Source organism: Staurois parvus, unplaced genomic scaffold (genome assembly GCF_062004578.1).
Source record: "Staurois parvus isolate SC_StPar_1 unplaced genomic scaffold, SC_StPar_1.0 ptg001158l, whole genome shotgun sequence".
Lineage (NCBI taxonomy): Eukaryota > Metazoa > Chordata > Amphibia > Anura > Ranidae > Staurois > Staurois parvus.
In genome coordinates, this window is record NW_028318954.1 from 3,622,501 (window position 1) to 3,638,472 (window position 15,972).

Below are 15,972 nucleotides of genomic sequence, written 5' to 3' on the forward strand. Positions count from 1 at the left end.
GTACACTGTGAAGACAGTGAAGCATGGTTGCGCAAGCATCATGATATGGGGATGTTTCTCATACTACGGTGTTGGGCCTATTTATCGCATACCAGGGATCATGGATCAGTTTGAATACATCAGAATACTTGAAGAGGTCACGCTGCCTTATGCTGAAGAGGAAATGCCCTTGAAATGGGTGTTCCAACAAGACAACGACCCCAGACACACCAGTAAACGTGCAACATCTTGGTTCCAGACCAACAAGATTGACGTTATGGAGTGGCCAGCCCAATCCCTGGATCTTAATCCAATAGAAAACTTGTGGGGTGACATCAAAAATGCAGTTTCTGAGGCAAAACCAAGAAATGGAGAAGAACTGGAATGTAGTCCAATCATCCTGGGCTGGAATACTTGTTCACAGGTGTCAGAAGTTGGTTGACTCCATGAAACACAGATGTACAGCAGTTCGCAGAAACAGTGCTTATACAACTAAAATAATAATTGATTCCAAAGGAAAGCAAAAACTTCAAACATTTTTCAGTTTGTATTCTTCTCTACAAACTCAAACATTCACTATATAAACACTGCTATTTTTTTAAACCGTCTAATATTCACTTTTCTTAAGATTTGTGTTGTTCCTCTAAAAAAAATTGATATATTTTTCTTCATGTTTTGATTTGGAATAGAATGTGTAGTGTTCCCAATGCATTTGTGTGTATGGAAATAAAAGCTATTAGAAGGATTTTGAGTTTTATTCAAAATAATAGCAAATAGCTTTTATTTCCACACACACAAATGCATTGGGAACACTACACATTCTATTCCAAATCAAAACATGAAGAAAAATATTTTTTTAGAGGAACAACACAAATTTTAAGAAAAGTGAATATTAGACTGTTTAAAAAAATAGCAGTGTTTTATATAGTGAATGTTTGAGGTTGTAGAGAAGAATACAAACTGAAAAATGTTTGAAGATTTTGCTTTCCTTTGGAATCAATTATTATTTTAGTTGTATAAGCACTGTTTCTGCGAACTGCTGTACATCTGTGTTGCATGGAGTCAACCAACTTCTGGCATCTGTGAACAGGTATTCCAGCCCAGGATGATTTGACTACATTCCAGTTCTTCTCCATTTCTTGGTTTTGCCTCAAACTGCATTTTTGATGTCACCCCACAAGTTTTCTATTGGATTAAGATCCGGGGATTGGGATGGCCACTCCATAACGTCAATCTTGTTGGTCTGGAACCAAGATGTTGCACGTTTACTGGTGTGTTTTGGGGTCGTTGTCTTGTTGGAACACCCATTTCAAGGGAATTTCCTCTTCAGCATAAGGCAGCATGACCTCTTCAAGTATTCTAATGTATTCAAACTGATCCATGATCCCTGGTATGCGATAAATAGGCCCAACACCGTAGTATGAGAAACATCCCCATATCATGATGCTTGCGCAACCATGCTTCACTGTCTTCACAGAGTACTGTGGCTTGAATTCAGTGTTTGAGGGGGGGGGGGGGGGGGGGTCGTCTGACAAACTGTCTCCAGCCACTAGACCCAAAAAAAAAAAAAAAAATTCTTACTTTCATCAGTCCACAAAATGTTGTACCATTTCTCTTTAGGCCAGTCAATGTGATCTTTGGCAAATTGTAACCTCTCCAGCACGTCTTTTTTTCAACAGTGGGACTTTGCGGGGGCTTCTTGCAGATAGCTTGGCTTCACATAGGTGTCTTCTAATTGTAACAGTACTCACAGGTAACTTTAGACCTTCTTTGATCGTCCTGGAGCTGATTGTTGGCTGAGTCCTTGCCATTTTGGCTATTCTTCTATCCATTCGAATGGTAGTTTTTCGCTTTCTTTCACGTCTTTCAGGTTTTGGTTGCCATTTTAAAGCATTTGTGATCATTTTAGCGCAGCAGCCTATCATTTTCTGCACTTCTTTATATGTTTTCCCCTCTCCAATCAACTTTTTAATCAAGGTACGCTGTTCTTCTGAACAATGTCTGGAACGACCCATTTTCCTCAGAATTTCAGAGAGAAATGCACTGTAACCAGCATGTACAACATTTGCTGCCTTCCTTCCTTAAATAAGGGCAATAATTGCCACCTGTTTTTCAAAGAATGAATGACCTCACTAATAGAACTCCACACTGCTATTATTTTGAACATGCCCCTTTCAATTAGTGATTCAATTACACAGAATCAGCAGCATGTCATGACTGTTGGGCCTGTTGGAGTTCTATTTTGAACTCAACTGTGTGTGTGTGTGTGTGTGTGTGTGTGTGTGTATATGTGTGTGTGTGTGTGTGTGTGTATATGTATATATATATATATATATATATATATATATATATATATATATACACAAACAATGTGTGTGTACACACACACACACACACTTGTGTTCAAAATAATAGCAGTGTGTTGAAAAAAAGTGAACACAACTGTGTGTGTGTGTATGTATATATATGTGTGTGTGTGTGTGTGTGTATATATATTTATTACAGCCAAAACTGTAGTGTTTCAAATATGTCTATATTTGGGAAGAATATTTTTAAAATATATTTTTCTTCCATGTGGGTGTTTCATTCAAATGGGCTGGTGTACCTCCTGAAAACGCAGAGAAAAGGTCCCTGCACCTTTTCATAAAATGTGCCTGCAGGGAGTACAGTGCTGTTTCCAGTATGTGGGGCTGCCATTATGAATAACGGTACCCTCATGCATATCCTAAGCAGCAGTGTGTTTTTCTGTGTGGGACGGCGTGTGATTACATGCCTTCTCGCACCTGCTCAGATGTGCACCTAGCTTAAGTTGTTTAGACTGATGGGATCCTGCAAGACCTTTTAAGTATGGGATTTACCATATTAACTATGTTAAGAATATGTAAATGCTTGAATGTCCATAGTTTGATGGCATTGAAAATTGTGGAAAATTTAAAGTGACCAAACACAAAGGCTGGGTTCACATTTTTTCTGCTGTAGTGTGTTGCAGGAACACACAAGTTACTTGTGTTCTGGTGCTATTCATTTTGAATTGCACCTCAATACACTGAGGCAATGCAGCTCTAATGCACAAATGGTCTGCAGAACACGAGAACAGTCAGGCTCCATGCACACTAGCGTTTTTTTTTTGTTTGTTTTTTTTTTAAAGCTCAAAGAACGCTGGATAAAAAATGCTGGTAATAATTTTAGTAGTGTTTTAGGAGTGTTTGCTTTTTTTTCTAGCTTTGTTCTATATGTACTGTAAAAATGCTAATAAACACTGTTAGGTGCGTTTTTTAGTAGTGTTTTTGTTTTTGGAGTGTTTTCACCATTAGAAGAAAAGCTATTTTTTTTTTTCTACTCCTAGACACTGAACCTCAAACGCTAATAGCCTGAAGTAGTGTGCATGGACACATAGTTTAACACTATTTAGCTTCTAGGAGCTTACAAAAACGCTAGTGTGCATGGAGCCTAACATACAACGTGACCTGACCGGAGACATAGGGAGTGTAAATAACTACAGATGTCAGGAATCTAGGCATAGGGAAAACAGCCTTAAACATGCTTTTCTGTAAGGCCAGTTGAATTCTAAAGTTATTTAAATGAGTATATTTTTAGTATTGCATTTTAATACAACACTCAAACATACTGTATACTACATTCACTGAACTAAGTTGGATCATATAAAAACCATGTCTGTCTGTCTAAATTCTGAAAACTCTATATATAACATACAGTAATTTGCCCCCATAAATGTAACATTATTGAGGGAAATTTAGATTCTGTGACTTTCCTCAATAATTAAAACAAACTAAACCTAGTATGAAGAAAATTATATAAAATTATGTAGTCTCGATGTGGTAGGCACTCAGCATGACTTCTTTCATTATTGCCTGTATGAAGACCTTGCAAGAGGTTCAAATTGTGAGAGGTGTTTTTCTCTGAAGAATCTTTATCTTGTCATCCTTCAGTCTTTATTATAGCTTGCAATTACAAGAGATGCTGCTTTCAGCAGATCTAGATGTGTGTCACGTTTTTTATTGTAGTCACTTTTGACCCTAGCGTTTCCAACATAAAGCAGAAGGCAGTCCTGCTGTCATTTCACCAAGTTGACTAAAGCACAACATTGAAGGGGGAAAAAAAAAACTATTTATATATATATATATATATATATATATATATATATATATATATATATATATATATATATATATTTTATTTTTTTGTGCATCTGAGTTTAAACATTCTATTCTCTCATCCCCTACAGTCCGTTGAATGAAGATATACCTAGTAGAGTGCCCAGGATGCTTTTTGAAAATGTGCTCTGCTGTGTAAAAATTTTAAACCTCTACTGTGGTGAAGAGCTCAGGCCCATCTGTTAAACTTAGGTCACTGGCAATAATAGTTGTAGTCCAGTAATTACATGTGGGAGGCTGGTGATAAATTAGAATGCTTTACTTGAATATAGTTTCATATTAATGGTTTCTTACAGAGTAAAGTAAAACTGGCACATGCAGAAGTTCACAAACTCTGTATACTCAATTATGCACACTTTGTCTTGATTTCCAGATCTTGAGTTGTCACCTACCTCTTGCATTTTGCTATTGATTCATCTCTGATTGGAAGCCAAACTGGCCAACAGTGAAGTGCTGAGGGGAGTGAGCCAGAGCTCAATTTCAGAAACAGGTTGCTATTTGTATAATTAAGCTCCATGGGTACATACATAGGTGGTAATTCTGTGAATGGGTTGTATCATATTTTCTCTCCCTAACCTTTTTGAAGCTGCGCCTTAACTAATTGGCCCGGAGGCAGGGTTTAAACGGGCCATGACACCCAAGGCTTGAAGGGGGGATCCCAGTCATGCTGCACTGTGATTGGCTGCAAAGTGTTGACTTTATGGGGAGTTGAGACAGCTCTGTCTTACTCTGGGATGCGCTTCATCAGCACCTCTAAAAATGTGACTAATGCACATATGTGATGAATGGGGGAAGAAGACCACCTACCCTGCCTCCTCATATGTGTGCATATATCTGTCTTAAAGAGGTTAATGTACTTCTAATTGTGTTCAGCTGTAAAAAACTTCTTTATTGTACATCCCAGGAGACAAGGTATGTTCATATCCATTACAATAGAATTATGATGCCACCTTCAGGTGATTGGACACTGACAAAAAAAATCAATTTCTAACCCCTTCCATGTAGACAAGGCTTCAGTGTTTGTTTTACTGTTTATTAAGTGATGGTCATTACTGTGCAGTCTCTGCAGGAAAATGGCTAGCTTCTCAAATGTTAATTTTGGGAACAGGAGACTGGCTCTATCCAGATCCATTGCCTACAGCTTCTCTACACAGAGAGGAACAGTACCCAGATCCCACACTGAACATAGATGGCCTGTAATGTTGCTGGTCATGATGGAACCCTGTGCAATAATCTATTGGCTTGCGCACTGGTACGGTGCTATACAGGTTCAGGGCAGTGATCCCCAGCTGCGTATTCTTATCCCTGAAGGCCCAGGTGTATGTTTGAGCCACAGATGATCCTTCCTTTGGTCAGTGAGTTTTGCAGGCTCTTGTGTGAGGTTCTAACCTGTTTTGGTTTAGTTTAGGGCCTCTTGCCCTCCTCCTCATTATCAGTGCTTTGGATTTAAAGACACCCTGGGGTTTATTTACTAAAGCTGGAGAGTGCAAAATCAGACTCACTTCTGCATAGAAACCAATCAGCTTCCAGGTTTCATTGCCAAAGCTTCATTGAACAAGCTGAGGTTAGAAGCTGATTGGTTTCTATGCAGAAGGGAGTCTGATTTTGGACTCTCCAGCTTTAGTAAATAAACCCCCCTGTGTCTTGGGATTTACGATAAAGAATATGGGATTTTTGGTTTACTTGTAAAATCATTTTCTTGGAGTATATCACAGGACACAGAGATGCTACCCTCCTTTCTTTTATGGTTCATGGATTGCTGCAAAAAATGAAGCCTTTCCTAGATGGGTTGGATTATGCCTAGGAGGGGCTTTCCTGTCATTTGCCAGTGTCCAATCACCTGAAGGTGACCGCATAACCCTGTTGTAACAGACAACGATACCTGGTATCCTGTGATGTACTCCAAGAAAAGGATTTTACAGGAAAACCTGTACAGGTAAAAATCTCATGGCTGCATTTTTTTGTTAGCCAACATTGACTTTAAAGAAAATCTGTGATAATAATGTCGGTTGTTTTGCAATATATGGGCAAAATTAAAGTATTTCTGTTTTAGAAACGTATGTATTTATGTACTTTTATGTATTTTGAATGACAACTTTTTTTTCATGCTTTAATGTTTGCTTGATATATGTAAATATTTTGCACTCTAGCAACTTTTTTTTTTTTTTTCTGTTTTAGTGGCCTTAGGACGTAATCAACCCTTGAAGAAAGACAAGCCTAAATGGAAGAGTGACTACCCTATGACTGATGGACAGTTACGCAGTAAACGGGATGAATTCTGGGATACTGCACCGGCATTTGAAGGGCGTAAAGAGATTTGGGATGCTTTGAAGGCTGCAGCACATGCTTTTGAGAGCAATGATCATGAACTGGCCCAAGCAATCATTGATGGTGCAAGTATAACATTACCGCATGGTAGGTTTGTGTTGTGTGAGGTAAAAAGTCAGTAATGCTAAAAAGAGTTGCGTTTTTCTTTATGAAGTCTCAAGCTGGTGCATGACATTGTTCAGGGGTAGAGATGAACTCAGACATGCTCTGAGCTCCTCCCTAGCTGAACTTTGAACTCGCTCCTCTTTTTTTTAAACTCCAGTAAGTTGCATGTCAGGTCATCCCCCCTCACCGTGGCCTGCCTCTTCATTTACGTGATTTGCTTCACCCCTTTTAAAGACTCTGTACATACAAAAAAATACCTGTTGATCTGTTTGAAATGTACTCCGCTCCTATTCCCAATTATGGGCTCACAACAACATTTTTGTAGACTGAGTGGTATCAGCCCTCCCCAGGGTATTTTATTAAACTACTTAAGCACACTCATTATCTCCAAAGCATAAGCACTAATAGACTTGTAGTCCCCAGATAAGAACTAGAAGGTCCAAATAGACTCTTTAATGCAACACAGGAAGTGTGCAGAAGGCACAGGGCAGCTTTGAATTACTGACAAACTGGTTTTTATCTGCAGATGTAGCAAAATCCTTTCAGTAATATATTTAACAGACCAAAAGGGAGCACCTACACTTTAAATATACATATTTTGCTTATGTGTGTGTTGTTGGGAAATATCTACATTTCAGTAAGGTGTTCTATTCTCCACTAGATACAGTATGTACTGTGTGTCTTTTTGGGAAGCATCTGTACTCCTTTAAGATGTTACTAACTCTACAAAGAATAGCCCTCAAATAGGAAATCTTACTGGTGGGTAAGACACAAATTTTCCAATTCCCTCACGACATAATTATTAATTTTTTTTATTTATAAAAAACAAAAGTCTAACAACCTTCTAAAACAAGAAGAAAGATTTAAAACAGCTCTCAGCTCTATATGATGTCCATTATTACCATAAACAAAGCTGGTATGTTTGTTCCATATATCGTAAGATAATTACCATAATGGTGCATGTTGTGGTGAAACTCTTCTAATATTAACCAGTAGTAGCTTTCTGTACAAAATGCAGCAACCAGCAAAAAGATAAACGCAAAACTGACATTTCACAAACCTAATTCTGCTTGACTATGTGTCTTGTTTTTGTCTGTTCCACATGGTTTCATCATGGAGTAAAACTCCAGAAAATTTTGTGGTTGTCATTGCATTACATTTCAAATGTGCATTGTTGGAGATTTTACTCCAATGCCATATAGCTTCCTCTCATCATATATGTGACACACGGTGATGTCTCCTCCCCCCTTTCCTTGGTATACCTGGCTGTTAGTATGTTATATATGCCAGTCCACTTATTGGTAAATGTGAGCCATATAACCTTCAGTGGTAAACATTGGACTTGTGGTACTGGGGTTTGCCAGTGATGTTTAAAAGAGAAGTTGGGATCTCAAAAAAACATACCTACTCACCTAGGTAGATGTAGCATTGGTCTGATGCTGCATCTGTCCCCTGCCGCCTCTAAGGCTGCTTTCACACTGATCTATTTTTCTTCTGCTCCTGTGTTTAAAAAAAAAAAAAGCCAGAGAAAAACATTTGACCATGTATTCCTATGGAACTCTTTACACGGGTCCATTGTGGGTCTGGTGCGTATTTTAAAGTTCTGTTTGGTGCAGTAAAAAAACACCTCCCCATTGAAATCAATGGAAAACACCGCAAAAAACGCATCAAAAATGCACCCGTGTTTCTTTTTTTTTTTTGTGCGTTTTTTGACTCCTGTCCTTAAAAAAAAAAAAAAAAAAAAAACGCGCCGCAAATGTGGCAAAAGCGCATATGCCGCACATGAAAGTTGCCTAAGAACTGAGTGATCAAATACCAAAGACGTCAGTGAGCAGAGAGCTGATGACAGTCAGGGGCTCAGTTCCTTGTCCCTCCAGCACTCACTGGAGCACCAGGCATTGCAGTGGGTGGGAGTGGCTGGGTTATGCTCTCAGCTGTCAGGAATCTGGGTGGACCCCGACTTTAAATTTGGTATCTCTGCAGAGCCTGGGCCAGTTCGGTGACATCGGCCAATAGCGGGCTGTTGTCAGTTGAATTCAGGACACAGGAGCGCTCCTGGCCCTACTTCTCCTTTTTAAATAGCCAAATTCCCAGCTCAAATCAACAAAGAGGAATTGACCTTTTTTGGCCTCTGTTGTGAGATTTAAGTGCATATAACATGCAAATGCTTTTATATGTGGGCAGTTTATAGTAGTGCGTATGTACCTACAGCACTGCTTTCATCTGGCCAGGTCTGTACTGACCTGCATTTCTCCTCCTGCTATAAGCTCTTGGCCACTTCAGTGACCATGAGCTTATATCAAAACAAACTTCTGAACAAAACAATACCTCTGATCGCTGGATGACAATCCGCTGATCAGAGCTGTTCAACTAAAATGTGGCACCCCCCACTACTTCACTAAACCCTTCAGCAATAAAAATTGGCAAAATATTTAAAAATACAATTTTTTTTTTTATATTTATTTTTTACATAGGCCTTGTTCACACAGGGCATACTACAGCATATGTCCTGTGTGAGGCCATGTTTATGGGGATGCCTAGGTGTCCCTTGCATGCCCAAGCATGCAGTTTCATTCATGTCAATTGGGATGTACCAACTGCACGGGCACTGCTGCTGCTCCCAATTTGACATTCATGTGGGTCTGGGTGCATGTCCCTGATCTCAACTGTCAGGGCCATGCACCCACTCCCACAAGGATGTCTGGTTGGGAGCAGCCACTGCATCCCAATTGACATGAATAGGACAGTCTGCATGAGGAAGCACGAAACACCTGAGCATCACTGTGCAGGTAAACAGCCCTCCATGAGCATACACTTTAACCACGTGCCGCCCAGCCACTGTAGAAATACGGTGGCAGGGCAGCACGGCTGGGCAAAACCACGTTTAAAACAGGGGGCGCGCGCAGCCGCCCTACCTGTCCCGCCGATCACGGCCGCGGATGTCAGTCGCTGGGTCACAGCCGATCGTTACCAGCTGTGTCCCGGCGATTAGCAGCAATCACTGACAGAGAGCAGGGCTGCAGTAGCTCTGCTCTGTCAGTTTCCTGACATGCTGATCGGGACAGAAGAGTTTCTGTCCAGATCAGTGTGTCTCTGTGCAGTACACACCCCCGCCCCCTAGTAAAACACTCCTCTCACACAGTTAACCCTTTCACTGAATAATAAAGTTAACCCCTTCCTCCCCAGTGCCATTAGTACAGTGTCAGTGTTTTTTTTTTTGTTTTTTTGCACTGATCACTGTATTGGTGTCACTGGGGATGTCAGTGACCCCAAGTCAGTTCCCCCCCAGTGTCAGAATGTCCGCCGCAGTCCCGCCATAAGTCACTGATTGCCGCCATTATTAGTCTAAAAAAAAAAAATTTAAATCCCAGTATCTTTCCTGCCATTTGTAAATGCTATAACTTTCACGTAAACCAATTAATTTACACGTATTGGGTTTTTTTTTTTTTTTTTTTTTTTAGCAAAGACATGCATTTTGACAGAAGTTTATGACTAAATTTGATTTTTAAATTTTTTTTTTACTGGACATGTTTTATAGCAAAAAGTCCAAAATATTGTGTTTTTTTTTTTTTTTTTTTTTCCTCAAATTGTCAGCCTTTTTTTTTTTTTTTTTTATAGCGCAAAAAATAACGCACAGTCTATCAAATACCACCGAAAGAAAGCTCAATTTGTGGGAAAAAATACATAAATTTCATTTATGTACCGTATTGCATGACCGCGCAATTGTCCGTTAAACTAGTGCAGTGCTGTATAGCAAAAAAATGGCGTAAATTGCAGTATCTATACCATAGTTTGTAGACACTATAACTTTCACACAAAGCAATCAATATACACTTATTGGGATTTTTTTTTACCAAAAACGTAGCAGAATACATTTTGGCCTAAATTTTATAACTATGAGTTTACTATATATTTTTTATAGCTGAAAGTAAAAAATATCGTCTTTCTACAAAATTTTTGGTCTTTTTTTGTTTATAGCGTGAAAAATAAAAAGCGCACAGGTGATCAAATACCACCGAAAGAAAGCTTTATTTGTGTGAAAAAAGGACGTAAATTTCGTTTGGAAACAGCATTGCATGACCGCGCAATTATCAGTAAAATTAGTGCAGCGCCGAGTAGCAAAAAGAGGCCTGGTCATTAAGGGGGGTAAATCCTCAGGAGGGCAAGTGGTTAATACACCCCATGGAATTTAGCAGGAATTTTGTAAGTTATGTTGAGTTTGTGTCCTCTAATAAGGATTTTAGTGTATTTTTAGTGACAATTATTATTTTGATAAACATTTGCGCAAATATCACAGGGCCTAATAAATCAGTAACACCTTTTTATATGCTGGTCTTATGCTTTCAGAAAATGTATCGTTTTGGGGGTTCTTTCACAAATTCTGAAAGCTGTAAGGGAAATTAAAAACACCATGCAAAAATGATCTGGCCACCTGAGTTTAAAAGTGGAGCACAGGGCCTGGCAGCGAAATGGTTAACCCTTGGTGTGTACACACCATCCTAGTAAAGTACCACATAAATGCCTTACGTAGAAGTGTATTTTCATCATGGATAACTCCATATTTTGTTATAAACCCTGCTAGACATGTATGTCTTGTTGGGAAGAATTTGCACTTCATTGAGATGTTCTAAACCTTCTTGGGTATGTATATCTTGATGAGATGCACCAGGGAATAGTGCTACAAGGAAGCAATGGAAATATGCAAACTCCATGGAGAAGATGACAGTATGCAAAACAGAGCTGAAAAATTAGACTGTTGCATTTGAAGATCAGCATATAAATATTTTAAGGCTCTGGTTTATTTCTGAAAGCATTGTATCATTCAGTTGTTGCTTTCATTATTTTTCATATAAGGCCCAAGATTAAAGGACCACTATTACAAAATTACTGTATTATACTATATTCTGATAACCGCATTCAGTAAATGCATGTAATTATTGTATTCAGTATATCTGTTCCTTTTTTCCCACATAGCTTTATGTACATGTCCCCATATTTCCATGTTTCCAAGCTGTGCAACATAGACCTGTATAGGGATGGAAAACCTGCGTGAAGTGCATAAAAGCCCATTAACACAGGCACTTATGTCTCAACTACCTGCCAAACTTGCTGCAGAGCTTCATCTTCATGGGGCACATTAGGCCTCATTCACATGGGTGTACTTCTGCATACATCCTTGCGAAGGGCACAGGTGTTCCGTGCATCCGTGTGCAGGCAGTCCCTATTGGTATGCAGGAGCTGCACGGGCACAGCAACTGGTCCCCATTTCGCAGCTGTTTAGAGGCAGGTCTGTGCATATCTGTCAGATCAAAATCAGTGGCTGTCCCATAGACATGAATGGGACTGTCTGCACGTGGATGCATGAAGCACCTGTACATCCTGTACGGGCAAACCCTGCCCTTCACACTGATGTACGCATAAGTATGTCCATGTGAATGAGGCCTTATGAAAAATAAAAGAGAAAATGCGATAAAAAGGTATTTATATACTAAATCCATTCATTAACATTAAGTATCTACACACGATTGTGATCTTTTAAGGGTGCTTTCCAATCAAAATTGAAAATGAAACCTAGAGATGCATACAGTTAGAATAATAGCTTGTGATGCAGACGTTTCCTAAGGAATTTCCTAAGGAAGTCCTGAACTTGCCCACTGCAGACCCTTTGTTGTCTCTCAGACCCATCCTTGATTAAAGCCTACCGTCCCACCAGTTTGAAGTACACAGTTGACTGATGCTATTGTTTGGATGGTCTACTAATTCAGTAATGACTGGGTTTACAAAGTGTTAAATTGTAGATTGAAATATCAATAAAAAAATCTTCACGTATTGGTCGGATTTAAGCAAAATGTTGAAGTGCTCGTCTTAATCTTTTTATTTTTTTATATAAAACCGTTTGTCTTTACTGTAGCTTAACAGACAGTAATTGGTTGCTTACATCAAGCCATGACCCAGCATACTTGACCCTAAGCTTTGTTTCCAAATGTTCCATCTAGTCCTGGAGATTTGTAGAGTGGTTTTTGCATGCGAATGAGTCACTTTTGGCTTTAAAATGGCTTTATTGGATTGAACAGAAATTAAATTGTAAACAGGATATATATAGTTTATGACAGGACAAGCATTGTAAATCGAGCGAGGAATGAACCAGAGCACTCCATCGTAATATCACAAATTATATCGGCAAATAGTTTTTAACGTGACACAGATTGAATCTGGTGCTGACAATTTTTGAGGAAATTGTTCCTGTCATTTCTGAAAGTAACAAGTGTGATAAATGTGATCTCCAACAAATTTTATTTCCCCGAAAAAATTGGCAGTGGCTGCTTTTTACACTGCAGTGCCTTTTATTAGAGCAGGTTATAACTTGCTCAGTTCCTGACAAATGGCACTCAATAAATTGCTTTCTTAACAATGGATTTATTATTATGTTGGTCCATTTTCTGATTTTACAATTTGTATGATGGTGCATGCAAAAAGTAAATGTTTAGAATGTATATGCTCACTGGTCATACACTACTGCTTCTGATAACTTGTTCTGGAAAGACCAAACCCTTTTGTAAGATGCTGTTTTTTTTTTTTTTTTTGTTTGGTTTTTTTTTTCTGCCTCAAATACGTATTCTTTACAGAGCATATTCATTAATCACTCCAAAAGCATTGGTTATGTGTATGTGGACATATTTTTGCATATTGTACTTTTACAATCATTTCAGGATCATTTGGACAATGGAGAAAAAAATAAAACTGCCTTTGTTGTAACTATATTTTATACAAATTTTAATTTATAATCATAACATTTTATTACACTATTGAAGTTCTCTTTAGAAGAGAAGTAGTCTGGAAGCTTTCCAAATATACTGTACTTGTAAAAGATAATGTACATAATCTCATTATGTTTTAAAACCTTGTTTCTTGATTTTGTTGGTAAAGCGTTAAACTATATCTGAGAACCACAAATTGAAAACGCTATTTGATGCATTTTTAATATTCAAACTCCTAAATCCATCCATGTCTCCATGCTTTTTTTTTTTAAATAAAAAAGTAGAAGGCCAGGGGCAGTAAGGCTGGGGAAAAAAAGCGCTACATGATACTGGATGTTTTTGAGCCAGGTAATTAAAAAGTCCCAAAACGAGGAACGTATGCGCTCTCTCCTGCGGACAGCGGGGCTGGCGGACGTCTGGAGGGAGCTTCACCCAACGGAACGCGACTTTACATTCTATTCCAGTCCTCATGATAGTTTTTGTAGAATTGATCATATATTTATGCAGGTTCAGCAGCTTCCCTTGGTCAGGCGGATAACTATTCCCTCCTCGCCTTGGTCGGATCACGATCCCTTGGTACTTCTCCTTGCCCTCTCTGGGTCAGAACGGCGCCCTTTTCATTGGCGCATCAATGATTCTTTATTGACCACTCAGGCTACCTGCCAACAAATAGAATTTTTTTTACGAACATACTTCACAGAAAACGCGGGATCGGTCTCCTCGGCAGTGCCCCTATGGGAGGCGCATAAGGCCACGGTGCGGGGTCATGTTATACAGCTGGCGGCGGTCCGGAAGCGGGAGCGCCGACTTTTGGAGCTTCATTCTCTCCTGGCCTCTGCGAATGCGCGTTGGAAGTCATCTCCATCCGCGGCCCATAAACGCGCTCTGGACGCTCTGGCGGCAGAGTTGGACCTACTTGCCTCTTCAGAGGCGGAACGGGCCCTGCGTTGGACCAAACACAAATTTTATTCCTGTGCTAATAAGCCAGGCCCGATGCTGGCCAGGAAACTCAATTCTGTGGGGAAACCCCATAAAGAGATTCGACTGCGACTTCCTACAGGTGGCTGTACGTCTAATCCCCAGGAGATTGTTTCCCGTTTCTCAGACTTCCTTTCACGCCTCAACGCTAAACCAGATCCCTTCCCTGTGGCTCAAGCAGAGGCATTCTTTCAAGATCTCCGACTTCCTGGGTTATCCGAGGCAGCACAGGTGGCACTCAACGCCGGTGTCACTGTACCAGAAGTGCTCCAAGCTATCAAATCTTTACGGTCCACCGCGGCCCCAGGTCCCGACGGCTTTTCCGGTCTTTATTATAAGAAATTCTCAGCCTTGTTGGCGCCCTTTTTGGCTGAGTATTTTAATGCGTTACGACAGGGCTCCTCGCCCTCCCCAGATGCGCTTAGAGCGCATATCGCCATGATTCCTAAGACGACCGATTGATGTACAGGAACCGCAAGCCTTCCGGCCTATTTCTCTTCTTAATGAAGACCTGAAGATATTGGGCAAGATCCTTAGTTTTCGCATCAATAAATATTTGCGTAGCCTGGTCCACAGGGACCAGGTAGGGTTCGTCCCCGGGAGGCAGGCGGGTGATAACGTTTATAAGGTGGTCCATCTTATACATTTTCTGCAACAGCGGAAAATCCCGGGATTCTTACTGTCTTTAGACATATATAAAGCCTTTGATTCTCTATCCTGGGAATATCTGCGGTTTGTGCTGTCTCGTTGGGGTTTTGGGGATTCTATTCTTTCTTGGATTCAGGCCTTGTATTCTTCTCCTTCGGCCTCCGTCAAATACGCTTGGTATTTTTCAGATCCCTTTCCTATTGGGCGAGGGACGAGGCAGGGTTGCCCCCTGTCCCCAGCGCTCTTTGTCCTGGCGCTTGAGCCGCTGGCTTTAGCGCTTTGGACCGATTGCAATGTATCGGGGGTTCCTTACGCGGGACAGGAATTCAAACTGAACCTTTTTGCGGATGATGCCCTCCTGACTCTTACTAACCCCCTGACGACGCTTCCTAATTTGCAACAGGTTCTTGAGCGCTTCTCCTTGATTTCGGGTCTCCGTATCAACTTGGATAAGACTGTCGCCCTCAATATTACTTTGGCTTCAGATTTGGTTTCGCGCCTACAATCCCACTTCCCTTACAAATGGGCTTCCTCTTCTCTTGAATACTTAGGCATTCGCTTGACCCCCACTTATGACTCCTTGTTTGCTGCGAATTATTATCCATTGCTTCGCTCTCTATCCTCTCTTATGCATTCTTGGCAATTTCCGCACCTGTCTTGGATAGGACGGGTTAATTCGGTGAAAATGACCATCTTGCCGAAATTGTTGTAGTATTTTCGCACACTCCCGGTGTGGGTTCCCCCTCATTTTCTTCGGTTGCTTCAGGCGAAGTTAATGCGTTTTTATCTGGGCTGATGAGCACCCCAGAGTATCCAAAAGTACGCTTTTTGCCCATAGACTTCAGGGTGGTCTTGGGGTGCCTAATGTGACTAAGTATTATCAAGCGAGCCAGATTGCCCCGCTGTCTATGTTGCATGCCTCTTCCGACGTCCCCCTCTGGGTCCTGTTGGAACTACTAATTGTGCCCCTATCGCACTGTCGACGCTTCTATGGCTTCCCC

General features: G+C 40.3%; 1 protein-coding gene across 1 annotated transcript in view; it reads left to right on the top strand.

Annotated features, from left to right (window-relative positions):
* The window catches only part of UBTD2 (ubiquitin domain containing 2), a 119,680-nt gene that overhangs the window by 63,983 nt on the left and 39,725 nt on the right, over window positions 1–15,972 (top strand). Inside the window, exon 2 of the mRNA XM_089659469.1 lies at window positions 6,333–6,569. Within this exon, the coding sequence (XP_089515595.1) occupies window positions 6,333–6,569 (237 nt within the window). The remainder of the gene's footprint in view (window positions 1–6,332; window positions 6,570–15,972) is intronic.